The sequence below is a fragment of the Podarcis filfolensis genome (assembly GCF_964270895.1).
Source record: "Podarcis filfolensis genome assembly, chromosome: 3".
NCBI classification, from domain to species: domain Eukaryota; kingdom Metazoa; phylum Chordata; class Lepidosauria; order Squamata; family Lacertidae; genus Podarcis; species Podarcis filfolensis.
Genome location: NC_139606.1, coordinates 73,874,620 through 73,901,402, shown reverse-complemented (window position 1 = coordinate 73,901,402; position 26,783 = coordinate 73,874,620). Strand labels below are relative to the sequence as shown.

Here is a 26,783-nt window from a genome sequence, read left to right as displayed (position 1 = left end):
GGCTTTTAGAACAGACTCGAGTATGTGCATCTGGCGTTGGTTATGTAACATTCCTTCAGCTCTTGCTCCTGGAATCTTCTGACTGTCTTCTAGCTGCCACCCTCTAGATCTTGTGCTTGACCTCTGCTTTATACTGCTCAGTGCTATCATGTTTTGGACCTGAGTCTGCAATGGACTCTGTTGTGCAGTCTTGCCCCTACTCCAGCTACACCAGCTGAAGTCGGAAAGGCAGCCTGTTTCCCCTGCTGCTTTGACAACCTTCTGTTTTCCAATTGAAATCACACATATACACATGATTTACATTAGTTTGTCAGGAACCACTGTTTGAAGAACTTCCACTGTAATGCAGTTAGGATTGGAGATGGCATAATCCTTAACCATTGTTAGGGCCAGGAATGAGAATTGATTTCATGGAGATAGGTGGCATGTGATTCCATAACCTGCTTCTAATCCCTTAACCATGATGTAAGCATTGGGGTGCTGCATTCTGTTGGTAGGCCAATAGAAATATTAAACAAAATTCCATGTTTGTTGTCTGAGAATCAGCTGACAGGGTTGAAGTTGCCATTTAGTTTCTTCTAAAGTGATTTGTATTGCACAAGTGAAACATTTAAGAACGTTCTTCAATAACATTGAAGCAGTGCTTCAGTAACATTTCCTGACTGTGTGTATGTTTTTCAAAAATTCATAGTTAAAATGCCCATCAATCATCCTCTAAGGCAGTGATGGCCAAACTTGGCCCTCCAGCTGTTTTGGGACTACAATTCCCATCATCCCTGACCACTGGTTCTGTTAGCTCGGGATGATGGGAGTTGTAGTCCCAAAACAGCTGGAGGGCTAAGTTTGGCCATCACTGCTCTAAGGTTTCTGACTGCACATGCAAAAAGGAGCAGCAAGCCTGTATTTAGCGATACACAGTGTCATTCTGTGTGTTTACCCCATCTTCAGCCTCTTGTTACAATGTTATAGAAAATTAAACTAGAAAATGGATGGTAACTGGGCACATCTTCAACATATGTGGTATTATAGTGTCCCTGCTCAGCTCACAGAGATAGTGTGTTTCATTATCTACTTAAAAAAATATATATCTAGAAAGAATTTACATCTTGGTGCTTCTTTTTTGTAGCCCTAATATAACGACACCAGCAAATTCTCCTTTGAACCTAATTGATTTTGAAAATGTGCTGAGAACAATCTGTACATTTCCAATAAAAGGAAACAGAAGTAGGTGTGAGGTTACATACTCAGGAAGGCCATATGGATGTGAATAGTAGAAGTAAACTATTTTTACTTCTAGCTGAACTGGGGCAAAGATGAAAAGGAAATATCAGTAGTTTCTGAATCAGTCATTTTTATTATTAGGAATAGGGTTAAATATGAAAAAGTGAATTTACTTTGGCTTTAGTAAACCAGATTTATATGCACATGTGAATTTTCACTATTTGTCCATTTCCTTCATGGCTCTTTTCCTCTCTTTATAACTTGAAGTTTTAAGGAAATATGTAACTTCTACCACTAAATCACATACCTGATGGATTTTCAGAGTAACTGCTATTCATTTAGTATTTTTCCAGAAAATTTAGTATTTCAGAATTTCTTACTGGTTAGTAATGACAACATGTGATTTTATCATTGGTTGTAAATCACTTTGAGTGGTCTTTTTTTAGCAGGAAGTGATACCTAATTTTCATAAACCTAAACCTAACTTAAAGTAGTATGAATGCAATTGAAATCTAATAAAACTAATCAAGAGGTGGGGGCAGAAAGCAGTAAATGACTGCTACTACTGAGTGGAAACCAAGAGGAAGGAGAGCCTCATGATCTTACTAGTGGTTATTTGTTGTGTATGGCCCAAACAACCCCACGTAGGTGGAATTTTCTTCAATGCACTGGGTCTCACAAGGCCTTTGAAAAGGCTTTGCACTTCTCAGCACTGACACAAGTTGATGATAAGCTGTCTTCTGCATTTGGATGGATAAAAAGATAGAGTATAAAAATACTTGATGAATGTCTTCCTCTAATACTGTGTGTGTGTGTGTGTGTGTGTGTGTGTGTGGCAGCAGCGTGTGAAGCCAGTAACTTGTTCTTTCTGAAAAGAAGCTAGCACCATATTTCTAGTCTCAAGGAATTACATGTGTAATGTGTTTTAGACCGAGCTGCCCAAAGCATCAATTGAAAGTCCACCTTTATAGTATGGATATATCAGCGAGACTATGCAACTGCACTGACCATCAGTTTACCTGTAGATGGAATACTATATGATAGTTTTTTACCTATATAATTCCCTGAAGGACTGGATCCTCCTTTGTGTTACCTACTGAAGTGTATGTGGGTTCCCATGAAGCGAGACACAGTGATAACAGCAAGAAAGTTTATTGAAGTAACAGAACTGAACAACGGGGGCAAAGCAACTGCTTATATACTCTGAAGGCCTGGGCCACTCCTACTCTCAACGTGATTGGCTGTCTAAATTCCCAAGCTGCGAATCACAACTCAGAGTTTAAGGGCCAATGGCAGTAGCCCAAATTCTGAAATGTTCTGTGATTGGATATCATGTATCAAATCAGAACACAAGGGCTCAGAATCCTTAGTCCAGACTCAAGCTCCGGCAAACACAGACCACTGAATACATAACACCTACACTGAAGGTACAACTCCTTGTTAACTAGTTGAGCTTCTTATCCATGAGAGGCTACTAATAGTGCTCTCTCAGCTTATCTCGGTGAAAATCATGTCATTGTAAAAAAAAAGAACAAGCTGGAAAAGCAGTTTAATATTTTTGGAGTTACTTGAGATATTACTAACATTACAGTTATATTTATATATTGTAAATATATTGTAACTTAAAGTGTGATGAAAAAGAGTCTGTAAATACTTTTCATTCTGACCAAACTTAAATTTGATTCAGTGATTGAAATTTATATAATGGTATATTTTTTTTACACTACTGAACCCTGCTTGTTGTTTTTTTTTTCAAAAATGCAAATTACATTAGGTGCTTCTGACAGCTTTAATTGTGTGTTACTTCTTTCAGGCATATATATATGAGATGCATTCAAGCACTTATTCCCATAAATTGACTGGACACACAGAATCTGTCATCAATGTGGCTTTTAACCCTTCATCTCCTCAGGTATTTTTCTTTGTTTCTCATTTATGAATTTTAATTTCTAATTGCTTTTAGCATTAATCAGATACTGATTTCCCCCCACTGCTTTTTCCTATGCCGTCGTATTTTCTGTTATTAATATCATTAAGGGTCAATTATATTTGCCTTATTTATTAATGTTTGTGGAATGACTTTCCCACTGAAGTGCATCTTTCTCCAATTTTATATTCATTTAGCTGTCAGGTAAAAACCACACCTTTTGTCAGGTTTTAAGAGGCTAAGTTATGTCATTTTCATGGTGCAGCTAATTACATTATTTATATATTTAATTGGATTTATTTTGAATGCTTTGCACCACCTTGTCCCTATTCCTCCCAGTAAGCAACAATGACTACTTGCCAGGAAGCTAACATACCAGCTCCATTCCACCCAGCACGCCACTTCTGGTGACGTATAACATTTCTGAAAATACAATCATTTCACAATTTAATATAACTGATTATTTGTAAGAAATGTGACTGTATTTCAGATAAAGTTATAGTCGTACCTTGGAAGTTGAACAGAATCTGTTCTGGAAGTCCGTTCGACTTCCAAAACATTTGAAAACCAAATCGCAACTTCTGATTGGCTGCAGCCAATCAGAAGCCATGGAACCCTGTCGGAGGTTTGGGTTCCAAAAGAACATTCACAAACTGGAACAATCACTTCCGGGTTTGCAACATTCGAGAGCCAAAACGTCCGAGTTCCAGGGTGTTCGGGATCCAAGGTACGACTGTACTTTAATTGAATATATCCTGACTGATTACCAAGTAGGCATTGTAGTATAAATGTTTTAAAGGGACTTTTTCATTGTGTATTTTAATTAATTAAATTAATTTATTAAGAATCTTTATATTGTATAAACTTGTGTAATTTTTTTATGCTTGTAAACTGCTTAGAAGCCTATTTTAGAATTAACTGATAAATAAATGTGATAATATTTGTCATTAGCGAAAGAATATTTGAATCTTGCTGTCATTTAAGTGGGTCATTTTAGCTAGTGTAACTTTGGAAATCCCCCTTTCAGTTACAGTTGTACTTCAGTTACAGATAGAGGATGTTTTCTATTGAATTTTGGTGTGGAGGTACCTACCCACTGGCCAGTAGGGAAATTTACATCCAATACAAGTTTCCTAGACAGCAGAATTTTTAGGGCTGAAATCATCAGAATTTATTTATAATTGGATATAAGTAGTATTGGATGGGTCTAAAAATACAAGTTACTGAATTTTTACTGGCTACTAGGAAAAGCTTGTTTTCCCTGGTGACAACATCTGGAAACATTGTTCTTCTTTGGTTCATTGCCACCTGTTCATTTAATCATCAGTAGCATGTAATTTTCCACAAGCAAGCTATGTTTTGTAGTGATAGGGGGAAATCATTTTTCTTTTCATCATTCACCAAATTTTGGCTTTGACTTTGCATTAAATTAGGTTATTCCTCTGTGGCTTGCCGTGTGCTTTCCATCATGTGAAAGATTGCAAGATTCTTTATTAAAAGACAAGCATCCTAATTCTCAAAGTTGTATTGTGATTGCAATAATGCATTAGTTGTGAGGCAGAAAGCTCTTAAAGACAGAGATTTACATGTGGTTTCTTCACAGCTGACCTAAACTGGGTAGATTGGAGATATGGAATCTCTAAGTCACCTTTATGATATAATGGTTTCCAAGAAGTAGAATTTATCAAGTAGAAATGGAGTACCGTTTTGCACGTGGCAAGTAGAGAGACGGAAGTAAAAGGAAGCATTGCTGTTTATAATAGAAAACACAGGGAAGAACAGGGGTGAAAACAGCATTAATTGAAATGTCCTCTTAATATAAGAGAAGTAGCCAAGACACATTTTGGGACATACACATTCACCCATTTTTTAAAAGATAAATTAGGGGTGTGCATTGCATTTAGACAAATTCCGAATCTTGAGCTGAATTGGATTGATAAGACTGCATGACCTGAAGCAGGATCCCTCTGAATTGCCACAAATAGAATCAGGGACATCTGAAGCAATTCAGGCCAGTTTGGAGATTTCAGTGTCTAAAAAACTGCATGCTGTGTTGAAATGTTTCTTCCCAAGCTTGTCATATAAGAAAAGACATGCGGGGTGAGAGGAAGGAGGGAGAGCTGGGGTGTTTAGCTTTGTAACTGACATATCTAGCTTTTAATCAGGTGGAATGATTTTACCTGGACTCTCAAATAAGAATGCTTTGGGGAATGATTTTTGTTATCTTTAATATTTGTGTACGCTTGACATTTTGTCTCAGAGGCTTTAAGCATGCTAAGACATCAGAAGCAATAACTAAAGTGTAATAAACATTTCTATTTTGACTAGACAGCATAGAATAATTTAAATCATCTTATTTATTAAAGGAAATATGATCAGAAGACTAGATGATGTAAAAATTGAATACTGCTTCTTTCAGAAATTACTACTTACTTCTTTCAGAAATAACTGCTTACTAATAATGGCATCATTTATGTCACCACAAAATCTTTCCCTTTGTCATTGTGATTTCAACCTTTCTGGATGAGACTTATTTAAGCTGCGACAAAACCAAGGGCAATATGACATCAATAGTGTGTGCCATTTGGAGTCTTTCAACCATATTTGTACTGAGTAAATCTTTGTACATGGTGGATTTATTAGCTTCTGCAGTACTAAGTCACGTAACACTGCGATTTAGAACACTGAGTTTGTTCCTTTTCACTTTTATTAGCAAACAATTTGTGAACATTCTCCAAAGCCAATTACTGTCTGTATTTTTCAAATGAAGGAGATTGCAGATAATTAACTTCTGCTTCATTCTTTTTCACTGCTATTTTTCCTACTTTAAAAATATTTTTATGACACATTGTATGATACTCAGAAAGATGTACCTATTGTAAGGGGAAATTGGATGGGCGCTAATAATTTGCCCAAGCCAATCTGAGGTTTCAGAAAAATGTCCCTAACAGCTCTTGTTATTACTGAAAACCCTTTTTGCTCCCCACCCCCAATCCCAATACTTTTCTTCACTTCTCTTTATTTCCCCGTGTCAGTACATGGGAGAAACGAGAGAAGGAAGATTTCTTTTCTCTCCTTTCTCTCTTCTACCTCTGTTACCGGGTTCCACTAGGTGGTAGTGCACTATGGCACAAAGCCTTGGGTATTATGGGAGATTTAGTTATCGTGAGATCTCCTGCAACTTGCTGTAGCTCTCAGGAGAACTACTACTCCCATGTTCCCTTGGTATTTGTTCTGTGGCAAAGAGCTACCCAGAGCATCACAAACAGAGAGGGAAGGCGGAAACCCCCATTATCTACCCTCCCACAATCACCACTTGACAGGAAGCAAAGAGAAGTAGGGCAGATGTTTGAAGGGCTAACAGGGAAGGCTTTTGTTGCTGGTGAAGGATGACGCAGGGAAACTAGACATGAATCTCCAGCTTGGAATTTCATCTGAGCTGGAGAAGAATTCAAGGGTTTCAAAAAAAATTTCTTCTTGTCTGAAGCAGGCTTCTGTGAATCCCAAAGTTCATACCTGAGCTTGACTTGGAAGAACTTTACTAGCATCTCTAGACGTCATATAATGTAAACTTAATTGAAGATCTAACAACTGGGCAAAGTTACAATGTAGTAGATAGGAAAATAGAGGGGTCTTGAAACAAATTCTCATCTCTAGACTATATTATTTATGTGCAGCTTGTGAGGTAGCACACATACAATTTTTGCATGCAATATTCTACCTTGAAAATAAACATCAGGAAGCAGTTTTCCTCGCAAATCTTATAAAAATGAAACCGTTCAACATAAAAGCATTGATGCCAAACCCTGCTGCATCTTTCCAAAAACAATTGGGTTGGCTGTTTTTCTCTCAAGCCGGATTGTACTTTTATTGGAGAGAATCAGCTCTTAACAGTGTTGAAATGTTGTGTTTTCTTTTCTGCCAGATGTTCTAACTTTATATGCCAGTTATAACATAATAGCAAATAAGAGGGGGAAAGCTCAGTGTAATCCCATGTATGTGCATTTGGAAATATGTTCCTCTATATGCAACCAAATTTATTCCCAGAAAGGCGTACAGTTTTACAGATTTTAAATTGAAGTCTTTTAAAACCAACTATGATGATATTGGTGACAATGGACAAAATTCTACATATTCATAAACATTTTGAGATAAATTTAGGGTACATCATGTTCCTTGTATCCAAGATCAGCTCATGCAGACAGAATGCCACTTTAAGCCACAATTAATAAATACATTCTTTCAGCAGAAATTCATTACAACCTTTTTAGGTTGCATTTCTTCATCTAGCATCTCTGAGTGTTCTCACGGTTGATGTATCTGTTCTTTTAGCCACACAGAGCTAGTAGCAGGTAGGCAGTTGTGTGTGTGGTTTAGATTAGGAAATAGGAAATAGCACAGGAGGAAAAGACTAAACACACCCCACATCTGGTGCTACTTCCCCCAATTAAATTAGCAGACCCAGGAGTGATATGGATCACTGATCTCCCATATCCCATCTAGTGGTCCTTATGGGGACCTCAAATCAGGTATTTCAGTATATGCAAAGATTCTGCCAGGAGTTTGAAAGATGGCAGAAATTCTTTGAAAGAACCTTACGTTAAAGTGTTTCAGGGAACAAAATAATGACACCTGCTGAATTTTGCCCTTCTTGGTGATTCTTAAAGGGATAGAAGCCTTAGGTTATGTTACATCATATCAACTGTCCTAGTTCCATGTCTACAAATGTTATTTATATCCCTCCAAAGGGAAAACAACATTTTTTCTGTGACATAACACTGTGAAGTAAATCAGGTAGTGAGATTTCTAAAACTATGAAGTAAGCTTCATAAGCAATGCAGATTTAAGTTTTGTGCACCACCAGAGATGTATTTATGGGAGGGCAAATGGGACAATTGCCCAGGGCGATAAATTTGAGGGGGTGGCATTTGCAACACCAGCAGGGTACCTGAACTCTTATCTTTCATTTAAGAAGAAGAAATAAATAAATGTGTAAGCCTAATTCCACCCCCCCTTCTATGAAATTAATAGCTTGACTCTGTTTGTAAACACTGTTACAAAATCTTTTGAATAAATACATTTTTGTGGTTATATAAAAATAAAAGAAACGTAATTGAAACTATGATGAATTTGTTAGAATATTTGGTACTATTCCAGGCACCAAAAATCTTTTTTGAAAACAATGTCAACAGATCATAAAATGTTCAATAAAAACATGTGTTCTTATAGTCATAAACATTTCTGCTAAGCATTTTCCCAGCCATCCTTGCAAGATTATGCTCTCACCTTTTGGTACTCATACAAAATGACAGGTAGTCAATGGAATATTCCTTCACTGAAGAGCTGAATCAAATTTTATAGAAAAATCTGTATAAAAAAGCTAGCCAGCTGTCTGGAAGACAGATATAAAGATTACATGGCCATTTGGATAAGGAAAAGGTTAGTGGAAATCGGAAAGTTTCAAACCTGCTGATCTAATGGATGAAAATCTGAGGCTGTAACTCTATGCACACTTATTTGGGAATAAGTCTTATTAAGCTCATTGGGCTTCTGAGTAGACATGTATAGAACTGTAGTATTAATTTGAATTGAGTTTTTAGATTGTATGTCTTTATGAAAAAACTCCATTGTGAGATTACTGTCCAGGCTTTTTGCCAGGCTACTTTTATGTCTTAAAATGCAATTTCAGCATCATACCTCCCAGTAGGGACTGGCACAGCACTTGCCCAGATTTTAGGACTATTATTCTTTTTATTAGTATCTCCTTCCCGGTCACTTTCTTTTAAAGCAGTTCATTAGTTACTTCCTGTTCCCTCACTGTGGCTGGCGGTCAAATTCGGTGTGGCTGAAATATGAAAGTAGGTATGGTGAGAACTGCAGTTTTCAAGCCTGTGTTTCAAATGACTCACCAGCTATTCGTACTCGTTTAAATCATTTTCTACTACTCATTATGATATTAAATTCAGTAAAATAAACTTAGCTTCATGTTTAAAGAATGTGAGTGGTGGTGTGTTGGTGGCAGTCTCTGGGCTGCACTGTATTGCACTTCCAGGCTGACCAGATGTAAACATGGCTGGGCCAGATGTAGAGCACTGGAGTGGTAGCAGCTCAGGGAACGCAATCCCATGTGCAGTGTGGCAGTATAAGAAATGGCCATCAGTTGTGGGTGAGCAGAGTGGCTTAGCTCATTACAGGGGATGGAGAGACAGTTTTGTTGAGAGCTGAGGGGCTTAAGGTGCTACAAAGGAAGGGAGAGATCAGTAAAGAAAGTCAGAAGCAGCAGGTGACCTGCTGAGCAAGGGAAGTACAGTCTGGGCACCAAAAACCCATGTTAAAGAAGATCTGGAGGAGAATTTGAATGAAAGCTATAACTTCTGACTCCCTGGGGAACCAAGGACCCACCAGAAGGATCCTAAAGAAAGTGTTTGTTCATTATAATACCACTAGCCTTGATTAGATAGTATTTGGAAGTGGGCTGAGTTTGAAATTCTGAAGTAATTTTAGATGTCTTAGTGGCTATTGACCCAGGAATATACTTGTGGGAATTATATGACAGTTATATTTTCCTTTTGCAAAATCGGTATATTGATTCTGTACCTGCTCCTGCCTGTACAAAAAAAAGGACTTCTTTGCAATTTTGTATTTTTTGTTTGAGACAACATACTGAATTTATTATTGTGAATGTTCATTGTGCTACAGTGTGGCACAGTGAACACTGTTATGATACTTGAAGTAGAGATGTAGTGTGAAAAAACCCTCTAAAAATTGCAACCAATCTTGAGCCAATCCTCAAAAAGTGTTGTAGATATAGCCTTGCGTGTCATTCCTTCCATCTTCCCTTCAAACAAAAGAAAGAAAGAGAAAGGGAGAAAGAGAAAGAAAAGCATAAACTTGCAGAATTGATGATTTTCTAGCATTTGAGTGGTCCTCAAGTCCTGGACATATAAGACAAGTTGCTGGCTTTGATATGACATTCTGTGCTGAAAACCTTCATTTTCGGTTGGGATCATTTTCACTGCTGCATAATTCCATGAAAATGGCAACCTACAGCCTCATTTTTCATATTCATATATAATTCCCCAGAGTTTCATGATATGGCAACTGTTGTTCAAAATGGCATTTTACACGTGAATAAAATAACCAGAAACACCAGACATACAAGGTGTTTCAAAATTTATTTAGTCCCCCCTCCCCCATGTTTAGTTTAAGACCTCTTCAAGAAAATAGACAATAGATTAATGATCTTTTATTGAGTTGATAGTTTTGCTTTTTCCTTTGGCACATAGGGAATTTTTTTTTTATGTTAGGAACAAAATCCGACATGCTTAGGACAACAAAACCTACTTTGGTTCAGCATGTTACGTAGGTCACAAAAAAACACATGCTCCCTGCCCCTTCAACAAACGAAAATAAAAATCTGAACGTTTTAACTTTTTCTTTTTCGAATTTGTTAAAAAATTAAAGAAACTGTTGAGATGATGGCTAAGTTTTTTTTACATGTAACAGTTCTTTTGCCAAACATAGCACCAAAATGTGCAACTTATTTTTTTACAAACAAACCAACCTTAGTGAAGTGTCATTTGCTTCACATCAAACCTTTTGTAAAGTCATAAAACGTGTTTAGCTCATCCCCCCAGCTCACAAAAAACAACTTGTAGTAAGAGAACTAATTAGAAGAGAAAATGCTTCTGAAAAGAAGAGTGATATTGGAGCTCCTAGCAGAAAGATGGGGGCTGTGGAAACTACTGACACTGTACAGTGTTTCTGTAGAAGGGATAATGTATCTTGCCAGCTCTCAGGAAAAAGAAAGAAACCAAAACTATGAAAAACAGAAAAATGGGGGAAAGGAGAAAGTACATAAACAACTCCCGGTATACAGGTTGAAAGAAGAACATGACATATATAGTAATGAGCATCCCAAAACCCCTTTGGGATTTCAAAAGTTTGTGAACTTCATCCAGAGGCAGTTGGGTTAATCTCTAGTAAGGATCATCAAGTTTTCTACTGTGTTTATTGTGAGAACTTAAGTCTTCTTTTGGCAGCATGCAAAATTGAAGACAGAACAAAGAAAATTAAAGAACCAATTGAATTGATTGTGTGTGATAAAAACTCAACAGACTGTAGGATGCAGAGATTCCAAAGTTGCAACTTGGATAAGCTACGCAATATTGAATAGAAGATTCTGGTAAATCAGTGGAATGAAGATAAACTGGAGCTGTAGTCTGTTACCTGGAGTGAAATAGAACAAATGCTGTTTAGTCAAACGAGAAAAATATTGAAGCATGCATACAGTATATGTAGACAAGTCAAAAGAGCTTCAGAGCCAAAAGGAAAAAATTGTGGCAAAGTGAACTGATTCTGCAAACTGACTTTGCAGAGAATTATTACATAGAGTATCAGAATGAAGCAACGCAGACTCATTGGAATACAGAACAAGGAACTTCTGTAATAATTTACACTGCTGTGATTTATTATAGGCAAGTCACTGGCGAAGAAGTGCAGGTGTATGTTGTCTTTGATGCAACTGAGCATTTCTCTTTCATTGAAATTCTTCCAGATTTCAATGCAAAACATGGCATTGAAATTGGACTCATTATCCTATGGGCTGATGGTGCTACTGACCACTTTAAGAACAGGTATTCCACAGTGACTTCATCATTTACAAATCCTGGAACTTAAGTAAATCTTCCCATGGCAGAGGACCACATGATGGAGTTACCAAAAGAATTGTATGGGACAGAGTTTTGAGAGGACAGGCAGTGATGCACAATGGATTTGATCCTCCCCCTTAAACTTGGAAAAACTTCAGAAAGGAGGCCATCTAGACAAGAAGATGGGAAGGAGGGGAGGGAAATCAAGGACTATGACAGTTTAATGGTTGAGATAAGGAAAGAATTTAAACATAATGAGCAATATATTGAAAGAAAACTACTGGAAGTACAAGATACGTTGGACAAAAGATTGGAGGGGGTGGTGGGAGAATTAACAGGAAAAGTTAAAGATCTATCGGTAAGAGCCAAGGTGCTTGAGGACTCAATGAAAAGGGTGCAAAAAGACACGAAGGATAATAAGAGGGATTTGGACAGGATTAAAGTAGAAGTTAAGGAGATAGGTAAAGTACAGGAAGAATTGTTGGATAGTATGGCAATGACCCAGTTGAGACAGAATCAAGCAAACCTGAAATTTAGAGGGTTCCCAGAGGAGACAAATGAGAACATAAGATTTAAAATGGTGAAAGAGCTGGCAAGCTGGTTAGATAGAAAGGAAGAAGAGATAAGCTACTCGTTGGCAAATATTTTTCGGATAAAAACAAAATCAGCTAAAGCCAGGGGGAAAAGATTGCCAGGAGATGTATTAGTTATGTTCAATTCGATGGATATGAGAAACGAAATACTGAAACAGAATTATAACAAAAGGTTATATATTGGAGGAAATCCAATTATCATATACAAAGAAATTCCTTCGAGATTTCTTCGAAGGAGGGATGCCTACAAAAAATTAACTAACCAACTGAAGAAAAATGGGATCCTATATAGATGGGAATTTCCGGAAGGAATTTCATTCTATTTTAAGGAAAAAAGATTCAAACTGTCCAACCCTTCAGAATTAGAAAAATTTGCAAGAAGATATGAGAAAGAACTCGGAAAGATGGTGGGGCGGGAGGAGGAGGGTGAACGATCGGGGAGTGGGGACGGAGGCGGAGAGAGTGGAGAAGGAGAGAGGGAGACAAATTCAGGACCAGAGAGGGAAGGAGAAGAGATAGACGATAAAAAACAGTAGATTTAATTTAGACTTGTTATCTTATTATTTGCATATAAGTGATGGCTCTAAAAGTTCTGACCTGGAACGTGAATGGACTCAACAATAAAAATAAAAGGAACCAGATTGCGCATATTTTACTAAAAAAGAACCTCGACTTAATCTGCCTACAAGAGACTCACGTAATAAGAAAGCATGAGAGAATTTTAAGCAATAAGAGATTAGGATTGGATTTTGTGGCTTCAGATAGAGTTAAGAAACGAGGAGTGGTTCTATATATAAAGGAAAAACTTGATCCAAAATTACTGTATAAAGATGAACAAGGGAGAATGATTGTAGTACAGATTATGTTTCAAGGAGTAAAGATTATTGTCGTCGGACTATACGCACCTAATGACAGAAAAGCAGTCTTTTTCTCTGAATTAGGTATTAAGTTAACAGAGTGGATGGATCAAAAAATGATAGTGATGGGTGACTTTAATGGGGTGGTGTTACCAAATCTGGATAGATCAACAAGAAAACAAGAGATTAAGGAAGGCAAGCTACCACAGACTTTTTTTGATTTGGTTGATAATATGGGACTAATTGACGCGTGGAGATTCAAAAACCCTACTGTAAAACAATATACTTTTTTCTCAAATCCTAACCAGAGTTGGGGGAGAATAGATGGTATTTGGATCACTAAGGAATTGATACAGAACTTAATCAAATCTGAAATTCTCCCACAGACTATATCTGATCATAACCCAGTATATTTAGAGTTAAAGGGTAAAGAGGCTAGAGTACTTAGATGGAGAATGAACGAATCTCTATTTAATGATCAAAAGATAGTGATTAAGGCAAAAGAAACAATTGAAGAGTACTTCAAGTGGAATTTAAATAAAGGGACAGCTTTAGAAACGGTTTGGGACGCAGGGAAAGCCGTCATGAGGGGCTTTCTAATTCAGAAAAACAGCCATCAAAGAAAAGAAAAAGAGAAAAAGAAGGAGGAGATTTTAGTACAGTTAATGGAGAATGAAAGACAATTAACTATTAAGCCAGGTGATGAGACTATAAAACAAAATATAAAGTTATTACAAGCCCAATTTTCTATGATAGTAAACCAGGAGATTGAGTGGAAAGTCAAAATGTTGAAACAGAAGAGTTTTGAATCCGCTAATAAAATAGGGAAATACTTGGCCTGGCAACTAAGAGAAAGGAAAAAACAAAATATGATCTGTAGGATAAGGGATGGAGATAAGATAGTGGAAGACCCAAATGAAATAAAAAGGTTGTTTCAGAAATACTATAAGGATTTATATAAAAGAGGTAAGGAGACAGGCTATGATATAGAACGCTATCTGAAAGAACATCATTTACAACAGATATCAACCGAAGAAAAAGAATTATTAAATCAGCTGATTACAGAGGAGGAGGTAAGGAAGGCAATATCAAAGATGAAAATCGGTAAAGCGCCGGGGCCAGATGGTCTGTCAGCCAAATATTATAAAGTACTAAGTGACCAAATAAGCCCAACCCTATGTGAAGTGATGAACAATACTTTAAAAGAAGGGAAGACCCCGAATACCTGGAAGGAAGCCTATATTACATTAATTCCTAAAAAAGATGTGGATGCCTTAGAGGTGAAAAACTATAGGCCAATTTCATTATTAAATAACGACTATAAACTGTTTGCGGATGTAATGGCAGAAAGATTAAAAAAAGTATTAAATAACAGAATCCATAAAGATCAAACGGGCTTCCTTCCAGGGAGACAATTGAAGGACAACGTAAGAAATGTGATAGATATCATTGAATATTTGGAAACTAGAATAGACAAACAAGCCGCTTTGATTTTCATTGATGCCGAAAAGGCCTTTGATAACGTTTCTTGGTGCTTCCTGACAGAAAATCTAAAAACGATGGGGCTGGGTGAAAGGTTTAGAAAAGGTATAGAAGCTATCTATAATGAACAAAAAGCTAAGCTAATAATAAATAACTCAACATCAGAATTTTTTGACATATCTAAAGGGACTAGACAAGGCTGCCCCCTGTCTCCTCTGTTATTTATAACAGTACTTGAAGTACTTACTAAGAGACTGAGAGAGGCAGTGGAAGTGAAAGGGATTAAGGTAGGGATTAAAGAACATAAGATAAAAGCTTTCGCGGATGATATTGTATTAACTCTAGAAGACCCAAAAAATAGTATGAAAGAAGCCTTGCAAAAATTTGAAGAGTTTGGAGCGGTATCAGGCCTCAAGATTAATAAAAATAAGACTAAAATGTTGACTAAAAATCTAACTAAGGAAGATATTGTAGAACTAGAACAAAAGATGGGAATTATGACAGCAAAGAAAGTGAAATATCTTGGAGTGTGGATATCAGCGAAAAATATTAACCTATATAAGGATAATTATGAAGTCACTTGGAAGAATATTAAGAAAGATCTTGAAATCTGGGAGAGATTGAGGTTATCTTTTCTGGGGAGGATAGCAGTTATCAAAATGAACGTTCTCCCCAGAATGTTATTTTTGTTCCAAACCATTCCGGTACTAAAAGGTCTAAAGCAGTGTAAAGAGTGGCAAAGAGCCTTAGCGAGATACATCTGGCAAGGCAAAAGACCACGAATAAAAATGAAAATATTGGTGGACAAAAAAGAAAGAGGGGGATTCTCTCTACCGGATCTAAGTTTATATTATGAAGCGGCGTGTTTATTGTGGCTGAAGGATTGGATAAGATTGGAAAATAGGGACATCTTGGACTTGGAAGGTTTCGATAACAGGTACGGGTGGCACTCGTACCTGTGGTACGAAAAGGTGAAAGTTCATAGAGGCTTTCTAAATCATATTTTTAGGGGACCACTATTCCAAGTATGGGAAAGAAATAAAAATATATTGGAAAGGAAGACACCTTGGTGGATTTCACCAATAGAGGTGTTAACTATAAAAAAAATAAACATGGAAGGGAAGAATGCCACCTATGAAGAACTAACTTGGAAGACAGATAAAGGGATTAAACTTAGACCATATGAAGAGATCAAAAATTTATTTACAGGGTGGTTGCAATACCACCAAGTAAATGATCTGCTAAAAGAAGACAAAAAGAAAGTAGGATTTGAAGATAAAAAATCTAAATTTAATGTAGAAGTTATAGAAGGTAAGAACAAAACACTGTCAAGGATGTATGATATTTTGCTGGAGTGGTATACAAAAGATGAGGAGGTGAAGGAGGCTATGACTAAGTGGGCGATAGATATTGGATATAACATCGACTTTGAGAGGTGGTTGGAACTATGGAACAAGAATATGAGATTTACGGCATGCACGGCACTAAAGGAAAACCTGTGGAAAATGATCTACAGGTGGTATCATACACCAGTGAAATTAGCGAAGATTTATAAGTTGAAGGATAAAAGATGCTGGAAATGTAGAGAGGTAGAAGGTGACCTCTACCATATGTGGTGGTCGTGTTGCAAAGTGAGAGGCTTTTGGGAATTGGTTTATAATGAACTTAAAAAAATCTTGAAATATACATTTCCCAAAAAGCCAGAAGCTTTTTTGTTAGGAATGGTCGGTAAAGAAATTAAAAAAGAAGACAAGACCTTGTTTCTATATGCTACGACAGCTGCAAGAATTATGTTAGCACAAAATTGGAAATTAGAAGTAATACCTAACATAAGTGATTGGCAGGTTAAAATGATAAATTATGCTGAGCTCGACAGAATATCAGGAAGAGTAAGGGACCAAGACGAACAGAAATTTCATGATAATTGGAAGAAATATTTAATGTATATGGAATCTAAATCTCAGGTGACACTGGCGGGGTTGAAATAACTCTAACAGCGGGAAAGGCCTATGTAAAAGAGTTAAAAAGTACGCGAATATATAATTTATTCGATACTTACCAAAGGAGTGGAGGGAAGTCCAAGGCTCAGTTGAGACTAGTTCAGTTATGTATTTTATTTATGATTTGTGGATATAATTTCTATAAGGTATGTGGTGGATTTTTTGTTTATGTTTTTTCTGGATATATGTGCAAATATGAATAAAAATTTATAATTTAAAAAAAAAAAATAAACTTGGAAAAACTTCAAGCATGTTTGCTCGTCATTGAGGAAAACAGAGGAACATAAAAAGACCTCAGTGAGGTGTTTGAAATGTAAATCCCATGAAAGGCATACAATCAGCAGAATGTGTTGTCAACATGGAGTGATTTAGAGTATGCCTTTATCTAAACACAGTACATGAGGCATAGGCAAACTCGGCCCTCCAGATGTTTTGGGCCTACAACTCCCATCATCCCTGACTACTGGTCCTGTTAGCTAGGGATGGTAGGGGTTATAGTCCCAAAACATCTGGAGGGCCGAGTTTGCCTATGCCTGCAGTAGATTATGCCCCAATGGGAAATGTAAGTATCCTGAAAGAAAGCACAGAATCGGAAACAGCCACTAAAGTACTGGCTTCAGTTGGCAACTTTGTTATTGTTGCATTTGAGACAAGAAAATTGAAGGGAAAATGATAAATGTTGTGTTGAAAAGAAAACAAATCGTTAGGGTGTTGCCACAGGCAAGTATGAATTCAAGTAGATATTACAACTTCCTACAAAGACCTGGTGCTGACTTGCAATTTATAAATGTCTAGTTATGTCTAGTTATGTGTCGTATGCACAGAATCTTGCCTTGGAGTCATTTTATTTGTATTTATCTGTCAGTGAACAATTATGTTGGTCACATTGTGTTGCTAAAGGGTCATTCACTCATGCCAGTGTACTGCAGCAATTCAGGCAGTATGCAATTACTTCTACTTAGAAGTAAATCCTACTGTGTTAAATGGGACATACTTCTGAGTAAGTGTATATAGGATTGCAGCCTTTCTTGGTTTTTCTCCTATTTAATTGTGAACTTTCAGAAACTCTTAGATCTAGGCTCGTTTTATATATGAATATTTGGCCTAACGTTTGTGAATAATGACTCAACATCAAAACTTTTTGTTTATACTGCAGAATATGATACTCTCTTCAGTGAAGAAAACTGCTGGTCTGGCAGACGTGCTTGGCTTTTCCTCACTGACTTACCAGGACTTACATAAACTTCAATAGGCTTGTTTAGCATGCATCCTTTTGTAATTAAAGTGCAATGGATTATAATTGGTAGACTTATACATTTGTATAATTGGTAGACTTATCATATGTCTAGAATTAGAATGTTAGCTTTATTCTTTTAGTCTAGTTCAGGGTTTCCCAAACTTGGGACTTACACTGTTTTTGGACTACAACCCACATCATCCCTAGCTAGCAGAACCAGTGGTCAGGGATGATGGGAATTGCTGTCCAAAAACAGCTGGAGATCCAAGTTTGGAAAGCCCTGTTCCAGTTTATAATTCCCAGCTACTTAGTTAATCAGACTTTCTAGCTGTACTTCTGTTGGGTATTTTGGTTTCATTTTATGCTGCCATCTTTTCTAATAAGTCCACCTCATTTAAAATTAATGTCTGACTGAAGCCTTGATACTAAACCCAGTATTAGTCACTTGCTGTTGAGTAATTTGGTGACTTTGATGCTCAGGGAGCAGAGAGCTGTGTTTTCTCTCTCCTGCTCCTTTAGAATCAGAGGGTGTCCAGTAAAGGTCTGGGAGTCTCCTGACCCAAGATGGTTGGGCAGAAAGAATGGTGGCAGTGTCCCTTGCAGGGCTGGTGACAGACCCTGAATATCTGGACCCTGGGTTTTGGATACCAGTCCTTGACAGTCACAGCCAAGAGTGCCCTCTGCACCTACAGTGGTACCTCTGGTTACATACGCTTCAGGTTACAGACTCCGCTAACCCAAAAATATTACCTCGGGTTAAGAACTTTGCTTCAGGATGAGAACAGAAATCGCGTGGCGGCAGTGCAGCAGCAGTGGGAGGCCCCATTAGCTAAAGTGGTGCTTCAGGTTAAGAACAGTTTCAGGTTAAGAACAGACCTCCAGAACGAATTAAGTACTTAACCCGAGGTACTACTGTATATCTAGGCATCAGCTGTGTAGTTTCCTAAAAGATAAGCTTCTTGAGGTTGCAAAACTGTTATGTTATGACACTTTCTCCAAATTACCTGTTGGCTAAGATTGTTCATTAGTAGGACCAAGGGAGTTTCAGTTGCCAAATTAATTCTGAAACCCTACGGGAAATGGTCTCCTCATTAAGAGAACTGGGGCCACACAGAGAGATGCTGACTGTTGTAATAGGTTCATTCTGTGTCTCCCAGCAAGTTTGTCACTTAGGAAAGAGAAGGATCGAGGATTTCATTGGCTGGCTGAAAAGTTTTAAGTCTTCTTCACAACCTGAAGCTGTACTAATTGAGACTTTTTCACACAACTGCAGTTGATAGATGCTAAGAGTCATATATACAGTTCCAAGGCATCTATTATACAAAAGGCAGTTTGGAATAATTATAGCTCAGCACTGCTAAACATAGTTTGTTTTTTCTTCCTGGAACAGTACCCTTTCCTCATAAATTCAATATTTTTGTGGGCTGTATATGATGATAGTTTGGCTGCTGACTCTGCCATTATTTGCAAAATATTTTCCTTTAAGGAAGGTGGATGGCTCAGTAATAACATGATTTTTTATGATGTGGGCACAATGAGGCAGACAGAAACATCTAAGAATATATGTCCAGCAGCAGTAACATCTATGTGAACTCACACATTAGAAATATAAACTGCAGAAACATATGTAGCATAGTTATTTGTTCATTCACTTAATCTCTAAGCCATTTTTTCCAGTAAGAACCCCAGGTGAGTGTAGCAGATCCAGTGAAACAAAAATAAATTATTTTAAGACAACTTAGTGACTCCATCCAGAAAAGTGGAACCACCATGCCCTAGAGAAATTGTACCACCTACCACCAGCTTCTCATCTTGTCCAGATTAATCTTCTTGGGTACAACAGCATTCTCCTGATCTGTGATTCTTAGCAACTGGCATTCAGAGCCTGCCTCCTGTCTCTGACAGTGGAGCGCAGCCCTCCTGGCCAGTAGCCACCTATAGCCCTCTCCTCCTCCGTGAATTTCTCTAATCCTCTTTTAAAGCCATCTAGGTTGGTTTGGGATGGGAAAAGCAGTTACTAACATGCTTCTCTTTCCACCTCCACTAGTTCGGTTGTTTTCAGGGGCAAAAACACTTTCCTTGAATTTCTCTCTCTCCCTCCCCCCCATCCCTTCACACCTCAGCATTAGGTAATCATAAAAGCATACCAACGAAAGTAGATAAATAGTTACCACTGAGACAGAAAGGCAAATGGTGTTTCCTTGTGCTCTGGCTTCCGTCAGGTTGTCCCGTTGAGCCAGAAGCAGTTTAGTCCTGCTAGCCACATGACCCAGAAAGCTGTCTGTGGACAAACACCGGCCCCCTCGGCCTGAAAGCGAAGTTGAGCGCCACACTCCATAGTCAAATTTGACTGGACTTAACCATCTAGGAGTCATTTACCTTACTTTATCATACTAGGTAATCACCACAGAAATATTTTTATGGGAAGGCAAATCTCAGGATAGATCAATCCTACTGTAAGGGAAGGGGAGAGTCCAAGGCAGAGGAATCACCATATCCAAACTCTGCCAGGTTTACATGGGCCAAAGCAAAATCATGGGTGGGGGCAGATCTTACCTGGCTATTTACATTAATCTCTCTTTTGATTTCCAAATTTTCCTGCCATTGAGTCCTATGGGAGGGAAATTCACTACTCCATATCCATGACTGGTAGATAGATTTTTGCTGTTTTGCGGGTGTGCCAATGGCACAAGGGAGCTTTGGATTTTGAAGATCTAAAGTCTCCCTCAATCCCCTGGCATGCCTCTTTTTCCTCCCTTATACATCTGACATTAGAAGAGGGATGGCTGTAGATGTTTCTGTGGTCACATCAAGGAGGCCTCCAGTGGAGGACCTCCCCCTCTATGAACAGAGGGGAAGATCCACTGTGTCCTATGGCTCCTTGAATGCCTGTTAAGCAACTATGTATTTAGGATATCCACCTATTTTTATATAAGTGACAAAGTTTAGCCATATAAAACCATATATATTTGTCCCCATCTGCTGCTGGGTGTAAGTTATTTGAGACCTTAAAATCTGAAAACATACAGCAAGCTATATTAAGGAGATTATGCATTTTTTTAGTTGTTTGCTTAGCATGGGACTGAATCGTTTTGATTACTTTGGAAGCATAGCAAAATTCCGTTTTTGTTGCTTGACTGCTAGAGATGACACTGCTTTCATTGACAGTGTTCATTTATTTTTGTAAGGCAGCAAAAATGCTAGTGCTGCTTATAACAGGCTCTGTGTCTTCCTTGGCTAATATATGAAGTCATTCTTAGTGGTTTACAGGAGCACATTTTGCTTGACAATTTAGGGGTGCTATTCTAACATTATCCATCCTCAAGCTGTCAAGTGCTCTGTAAGATTTTAGCCATATGTGAATCTTAGCTTGTTGTCAAATGGCTCAAAGGATTTTAGGTCATTAATAATTCTTACTTTGAAATGAGTAATCACTCAAAATATATTTGCATTTTACTCAAATTACAATATTTGTTGTATTTTTCATGCTGAAAGAAATATAGTTTACCATATACTAACAATAGCTATCACTCATTCTTAGATGGAAATGCCATCTTTAATATTTTTCTTCGATATTATCATAACAAAAATAGTTGAGCTGGCTTTTTTGAGAAGTAAGCAGTTATAATTTCAGTCTTTATGCTGGTCCAGCAGATTTATTTCCAACAGTGTGCACACATAGAGTACATCCATTTGGTGCCTATTTCCCCATCCTTTCAAGATTCTATCCCCATTTTACAGATATGCAGATAAGGGCATAAATTAGCAAGTTCATTTGAAAATCCAGGTCAGATCAAGCTTCAGGAGCAAGAGGCCCAGTATTTTGGTCTAACCACCATTTCACCCAGCTTTTCAGCAGAATTATGCTTTCCTAGAATGACAGCATTTTCTCGAGCTTATGTAAGTCTTGAGCAAAAGCACAGAAACTTATTTTCTTCACATTAGTGCAGATTATTGTGGTTTGCTGTACCAATCTTACTCTATCTCAATATGCACTTTTCAATCTATATTTTCACCAAGTGGCAGTTTCAAAATCCAAATGTCTGTCATCATACATTGAAGAAAGTTTTAGCTTTAATAGATGCTGCTAAAAGGCAACCGCTAAGTATCACTAGGATTTGCAAAAAGTGTCCAGAGAAGTAGTCTGATGTCTGATCATAAAAATGTTTCTATTCAGCAAGAATACCTCTGTCTGATGGAACTGTCTCAAAGTTTTGCTAAGGTCTGATCCTGATTTGCCACATTCTTTCTAAATGAAAACTGCCTCAAAATGTGATTTGTGTAGTAGCCCTAAGTAATATAACCATACTTCTGGAATTACATATAATCACAAAAGTCCTTACTGTTTAAGCAATTAAGTCATAACAATTTTAGAATGACACAAAAGTTGGATCTCAAGGAGTTCACCATTTATCTAGGTTTCATCTGGTATCCAGGCAAAGGCTATCAAGGGACAGTATTTGTGAAAGTTTGAAATTATATATCATCTCTGTAGCCTCCCCTTCTTAGAAATAATTTCCCCCAGTTTTTCCCATTACTTGGGAGATAATATCAGGTTGAGAATGATGTCATATTAACAGCGTGAGAAAACAGTGCTCTCTTACCAAAAGAGAAGACATATTAGAGTTATTTTAAGCCATCTTTTTTTTAAAAAAAACCTTAATTTGAGTCCATACTCTTTCAGCCATGTGAATTCTGAATACATGTTATAGACTCACAAATGGCTATTACAAATGTGAGTGGCAAACCATTATACATTTTCATTGTTTCCATTACATATTTTTAAACTCTTTGCACCACAAGTCAGAATGGGAGAATCACAATTATTGCGTAGTACAGAGGAAGGCAAATTTCTGTGGTGAGAAAAAATTAGGTGGGCAAAATACCTGATGTAATTTACATACCTCAAGATGTCTGTTAGGCTACACTTATATGAATGCATATACCACACAAGAAGCTTACTGATCGTAACAGAAGATAGTATAGCAAGCAAATTATGATGACTGCATTAACCACAATGTCCTCTGGAGCCTAATTTATGCTAGCTGGGAGATGGTGATTGGTTATGGCGATGAGAACAATATTGTGATAGGAAATGGCTTAGGCTGCAATCAGCCCATTTACCAGAAACCATCTTGCTCCTCCCTCTGGCAACCATCTTGCTCCTCCCTCTGCTTATTTATGCCTTGTTCCCTCTCCTCTACCATCTCCAGTAGGGCAAGCTGTTCAGCCCTCATCCCTTCAAGGAAATGCAGAGAACAGTATTGTTTACATCTGGAGCTGTGCAGGTGCACATTGAAATGCAGCCTCCCTGCTCCAAAACAAATATGAGCATCGTTAATATTCCCATTCAGTGGATAGAAAGTTGAGCGTAACCTTCCTTCCCACAGATCCACTGTAACATCTTAAGATGGAGCAGGGGAGGAAGGTAGAGAAGGGCCTAAGTGGTTCTGCAGGAGGAAGTCACTTCCACCCAAACAGCAATTCTGCAGTGTGCTGCTGCTTCATGTGATGTAAACAGCAGTAGTAAAATGCGGTAACTCAAAGAAGTTGACATGAAGCTAGCATGAGACTTTCTGGACTGGTGAGTTGGAAGTACAGTGGTACCTCGGGTTACATACGCTTCAGGTTACATACGCTTCAGATTACAGACTCTGCTAACCCAGAAATAGCACCTCAGGTTAAGAACTTTGCTTCAGGATGAGAACAGAAATTGCGCAGCGGCAGCGCAGCAGCAGCGGAAGGCCCCATTAGCTAAAGTGGTGCTTCAGGATAAGAACAGTTTCAGGTTAAGAACGGACCTCTGGAACGAATTAAGTACTTAACCCGAGGTACCACTGTAGTGTTATCAACACTAGCAGGGGTGAACATTGTGATGCAAGAAGCAATAATACAGATATATATTAAAAGTCCATTCATCTCTTAGGCTACTTGTCTGGGCAGAGAGTAGCTGAACAAAACAACAGTATTCTTCAATAGTTGTAGGGTAGAAAGGAGAGATACAGGAAAGTGAGTTAAATAAAAACCTTTATGCACCACTCTGCCACTCCCTTTTTGCAACTCTGTTTGTATGCATTTCCTTTATGTTTGGATTTTCAGCAGAGGGCACTATACCATAATGAATATCATGGAGCTATAATGGCCGTTACTATAACTGATGGGTGAGATACAAGCCTTCATAAGTTTTTTTTAAAAAAAACAACAACACCCCCCTCCAGAAATATGAGAAACAATGCACTTTTTCCTGAAGTAAATTTCAAAACTTTGTCATTATGTACCCTGTGCAAAGATGGAGTTTAAAATGAAAGTATTATAAGTGATACTGCACATTCTGTAATTTAAGATGCATCATTCAGACCATGAGACTTTGTAAATGGTTCACCACTGTCTAACAGCCGCAAATAGGACTCGTGCTTTCTTTGTCGGGTCTCAGATGCTGCAATAGAAGCAGGCGTTTTCAGTTGTGGTCCACAAGCCCCAGGCCATTAATATGCACCCGGTGACTTTTTGTTGCAGCTATTTTGTTGTTTTATGAAAAGCGTTAATAAGAAAAACTCATTGCAAAATACGCACCCATTGACTGTGAACAGATAAAATCAGAAAAAACTGAGAACTCAACATCTGTGCAACAACTGGTGGTTGGAGCAGCTTCAGCAGCTCCTGAGCCTGTGCTGATTTGTAAAAGAATAGGGTGCCACTGGCACAGGATTCCAACTTCTGGCCAGGCTTATGTTCAGCTGTGAGACAGAATAAGTTGCATTTCCGGGCTAGGAGCTTGCGCAACTGCTCTGCTCAACAGCATTAGCCTTTACAAATATTGCATAATACAGTGCCATGTGGAATCCAAGATAACCCTGGGGCTTGCCCAAGCTTGGCTGCTTAAAATGACCCGCAGGTGTGTTGGGAGCAGGGAGGGCTACATCAGCACAAGCAGATTGCATCACAACTGTTTATTTACCCATCACCCCATGGGGTCAATACTCCCATTGCTCCTTGTGTTCTGCTTTTCATTAGCCTCATGGGACAATGAAAAATACTTAATTTTTTTCCACTTGATGTTGCTACTGCCATTAATTCTAGAAAACAGACATGTAGAAGTAAGCGTTATCCTTTTCCTTCCTTTTTTTTACCAGAATATTTGAACTGAAATGTGAATTAATTCAAAATGTACTCAGACTCATTTTCTCAACCCTTTGTATAACAGCTGCCAGTGCATGGAGTGAAAAATACCAAAGAGTTAGAATTGGCTTTTTAGTAACTTTCATGATCCATGCAAGTGCAAGCCAGTTAATTGTTCCAAAGCCATATTTGGAATTTGCTTCATTGTGCTGTTTTTCTTATTCTTGTATAATTGCTAGCAATAAAAAAACTCTTCAGGCTTTAAAAATTGATTTTCTGTTATTTCCATTTTGAAGGTTCTTAGCTTATAAGTACTTATATGGCAAACAGCAGCAGCATCAATAACCCCCAACCAATCTCCACATATAGCATAACATTTGGTTCATGTATATGTCAGAAACCACCTAAATACCATGGGGAGATGGAGTGGAGGGCTGCAGGGGAAGCAGAAATAGGAGAAAATAGCCTCCTGTTCTCTTATAGTAGTGTTCACTCTGTTGGATCAAAAGATGTTCTGCAAGCAGAAGGACAGCACTGGATTTCTAATTCATCACAGTTCTTTATCTTGGTAGTAATAATTGGCATTTACACCACAGGAACCAACTAAAATGAATTCTAAATAAAAGTAGACTTCCCAAGCAAACATGGACATAATACATGAAAAGTAAATTCCAGACGCCTTTTAAATTTTTATAATAAGATTTAATAAGGTAGCTAGGCCTTTGGTCAACCATTATTCAACACAAAGCATTCTATGCCAATCATGTGTTTTCTGTTTTGAATTACAGCTCACCACAGCCACCCTGGATGGCAAACTGCAATTGTTCCTACCGGATTGTCAGCCTTGACTTCCTTGGCTCTGCAACTTTAAGAATAAGGCTCCCCGACAGAAAGGAGATATTTGGTTACTGGGCAAGTTACAGCACTTTTCTGTTTTAAATATAGGCTTCCAGATTATGTCTGCCCTGGGATTTGCTCCAAGGTCTACTCTGCTGGAAAAACATTTTGTATAAGGGTACAGAGTCCTTTCTGCCACTGTCCTTGCAGAGCATTCTCACATTCAGGTTATCTTGGACTGCAACTTTGGAAGTGCTACAGAATAGGCAGATGTATAATATTATGTTGGGTTGTTTCCCATTATTAATAGCTCTAGCCATCCTAGTGCAATTTGTCTGGAAATACCAAGTAAGATTTAAGAAAGCTGGTGTCCAGCAGCATATATACACTTTTTGTTGTAGTTTGTTGGGATTTCAACAGTTATCTCTACAACCAGACATTTAACAAATAAACCTTTGTACCATTCTTGGCTAAACCCTTATGCCCAATAATAAAGTGATATTCTAGTCATTTGTGTCCTTGCCTGTTGATTCAACGTGAGGTTCTGAGCATTACTGAAACATACAAGCAAAGGTTTACTATAGTTCAGACACCAGTGGATATGATACCAAACATCTTTCAAGACTAAATGTTATGCGGTCCTTTTCTCCTTGTCATGTATAAAGACTCTGGAAGACAAATCACATTGGATTTTTGGCTCCTTAAGAACCAGTACGGAAAATGTGGTTTGCACAATTTCGCAACAGGTTGCTAAATATGTCACTGTGGTATATTCAACTTTTACATGAATTTTTTAATCTAATTTTGAAGAGCACTTTGAGGATAATCTTTAAAAAGCTGTGCACACTGAGTTGGGTCT

At 37.8% G+C, this 26,783-nt stretch overlaps 1 protein-coding gene across 4 annotated transcripts in view; it reads left to right on the top strand.

Moving 5' to 3' along the window:
- WDR27 (WD repeat domain 27) overlaps positions 1-26,434 on the top strand; it is a 62,580-nt gene extending 36,146 nt beyond the window's left edge. For all 4 annotated transcript variants that reach the window (XR_014546230.1, XM_083606021.1, XM_083606019.1 and 1 more), the window contains 2 exons: positions 3,035-3,133; positions 25,876-26,434. Coding sequence is in view for 3 of the 4 variants with exons in the window: in XM_083606021.1 (XP_083462147.1) it covers positions 3,035-3,133; positions 25,876-25,935 (159 nt within the window). In the remaining variant the exon portion in view is untranslated. The remainder of the gene's footprint in view (positions 1-3,034; positions 3,134-25,875) is intronic.
- The last annotated feature ends 349 nt before the right edge of the window (positions 26,435-26,783 follow it).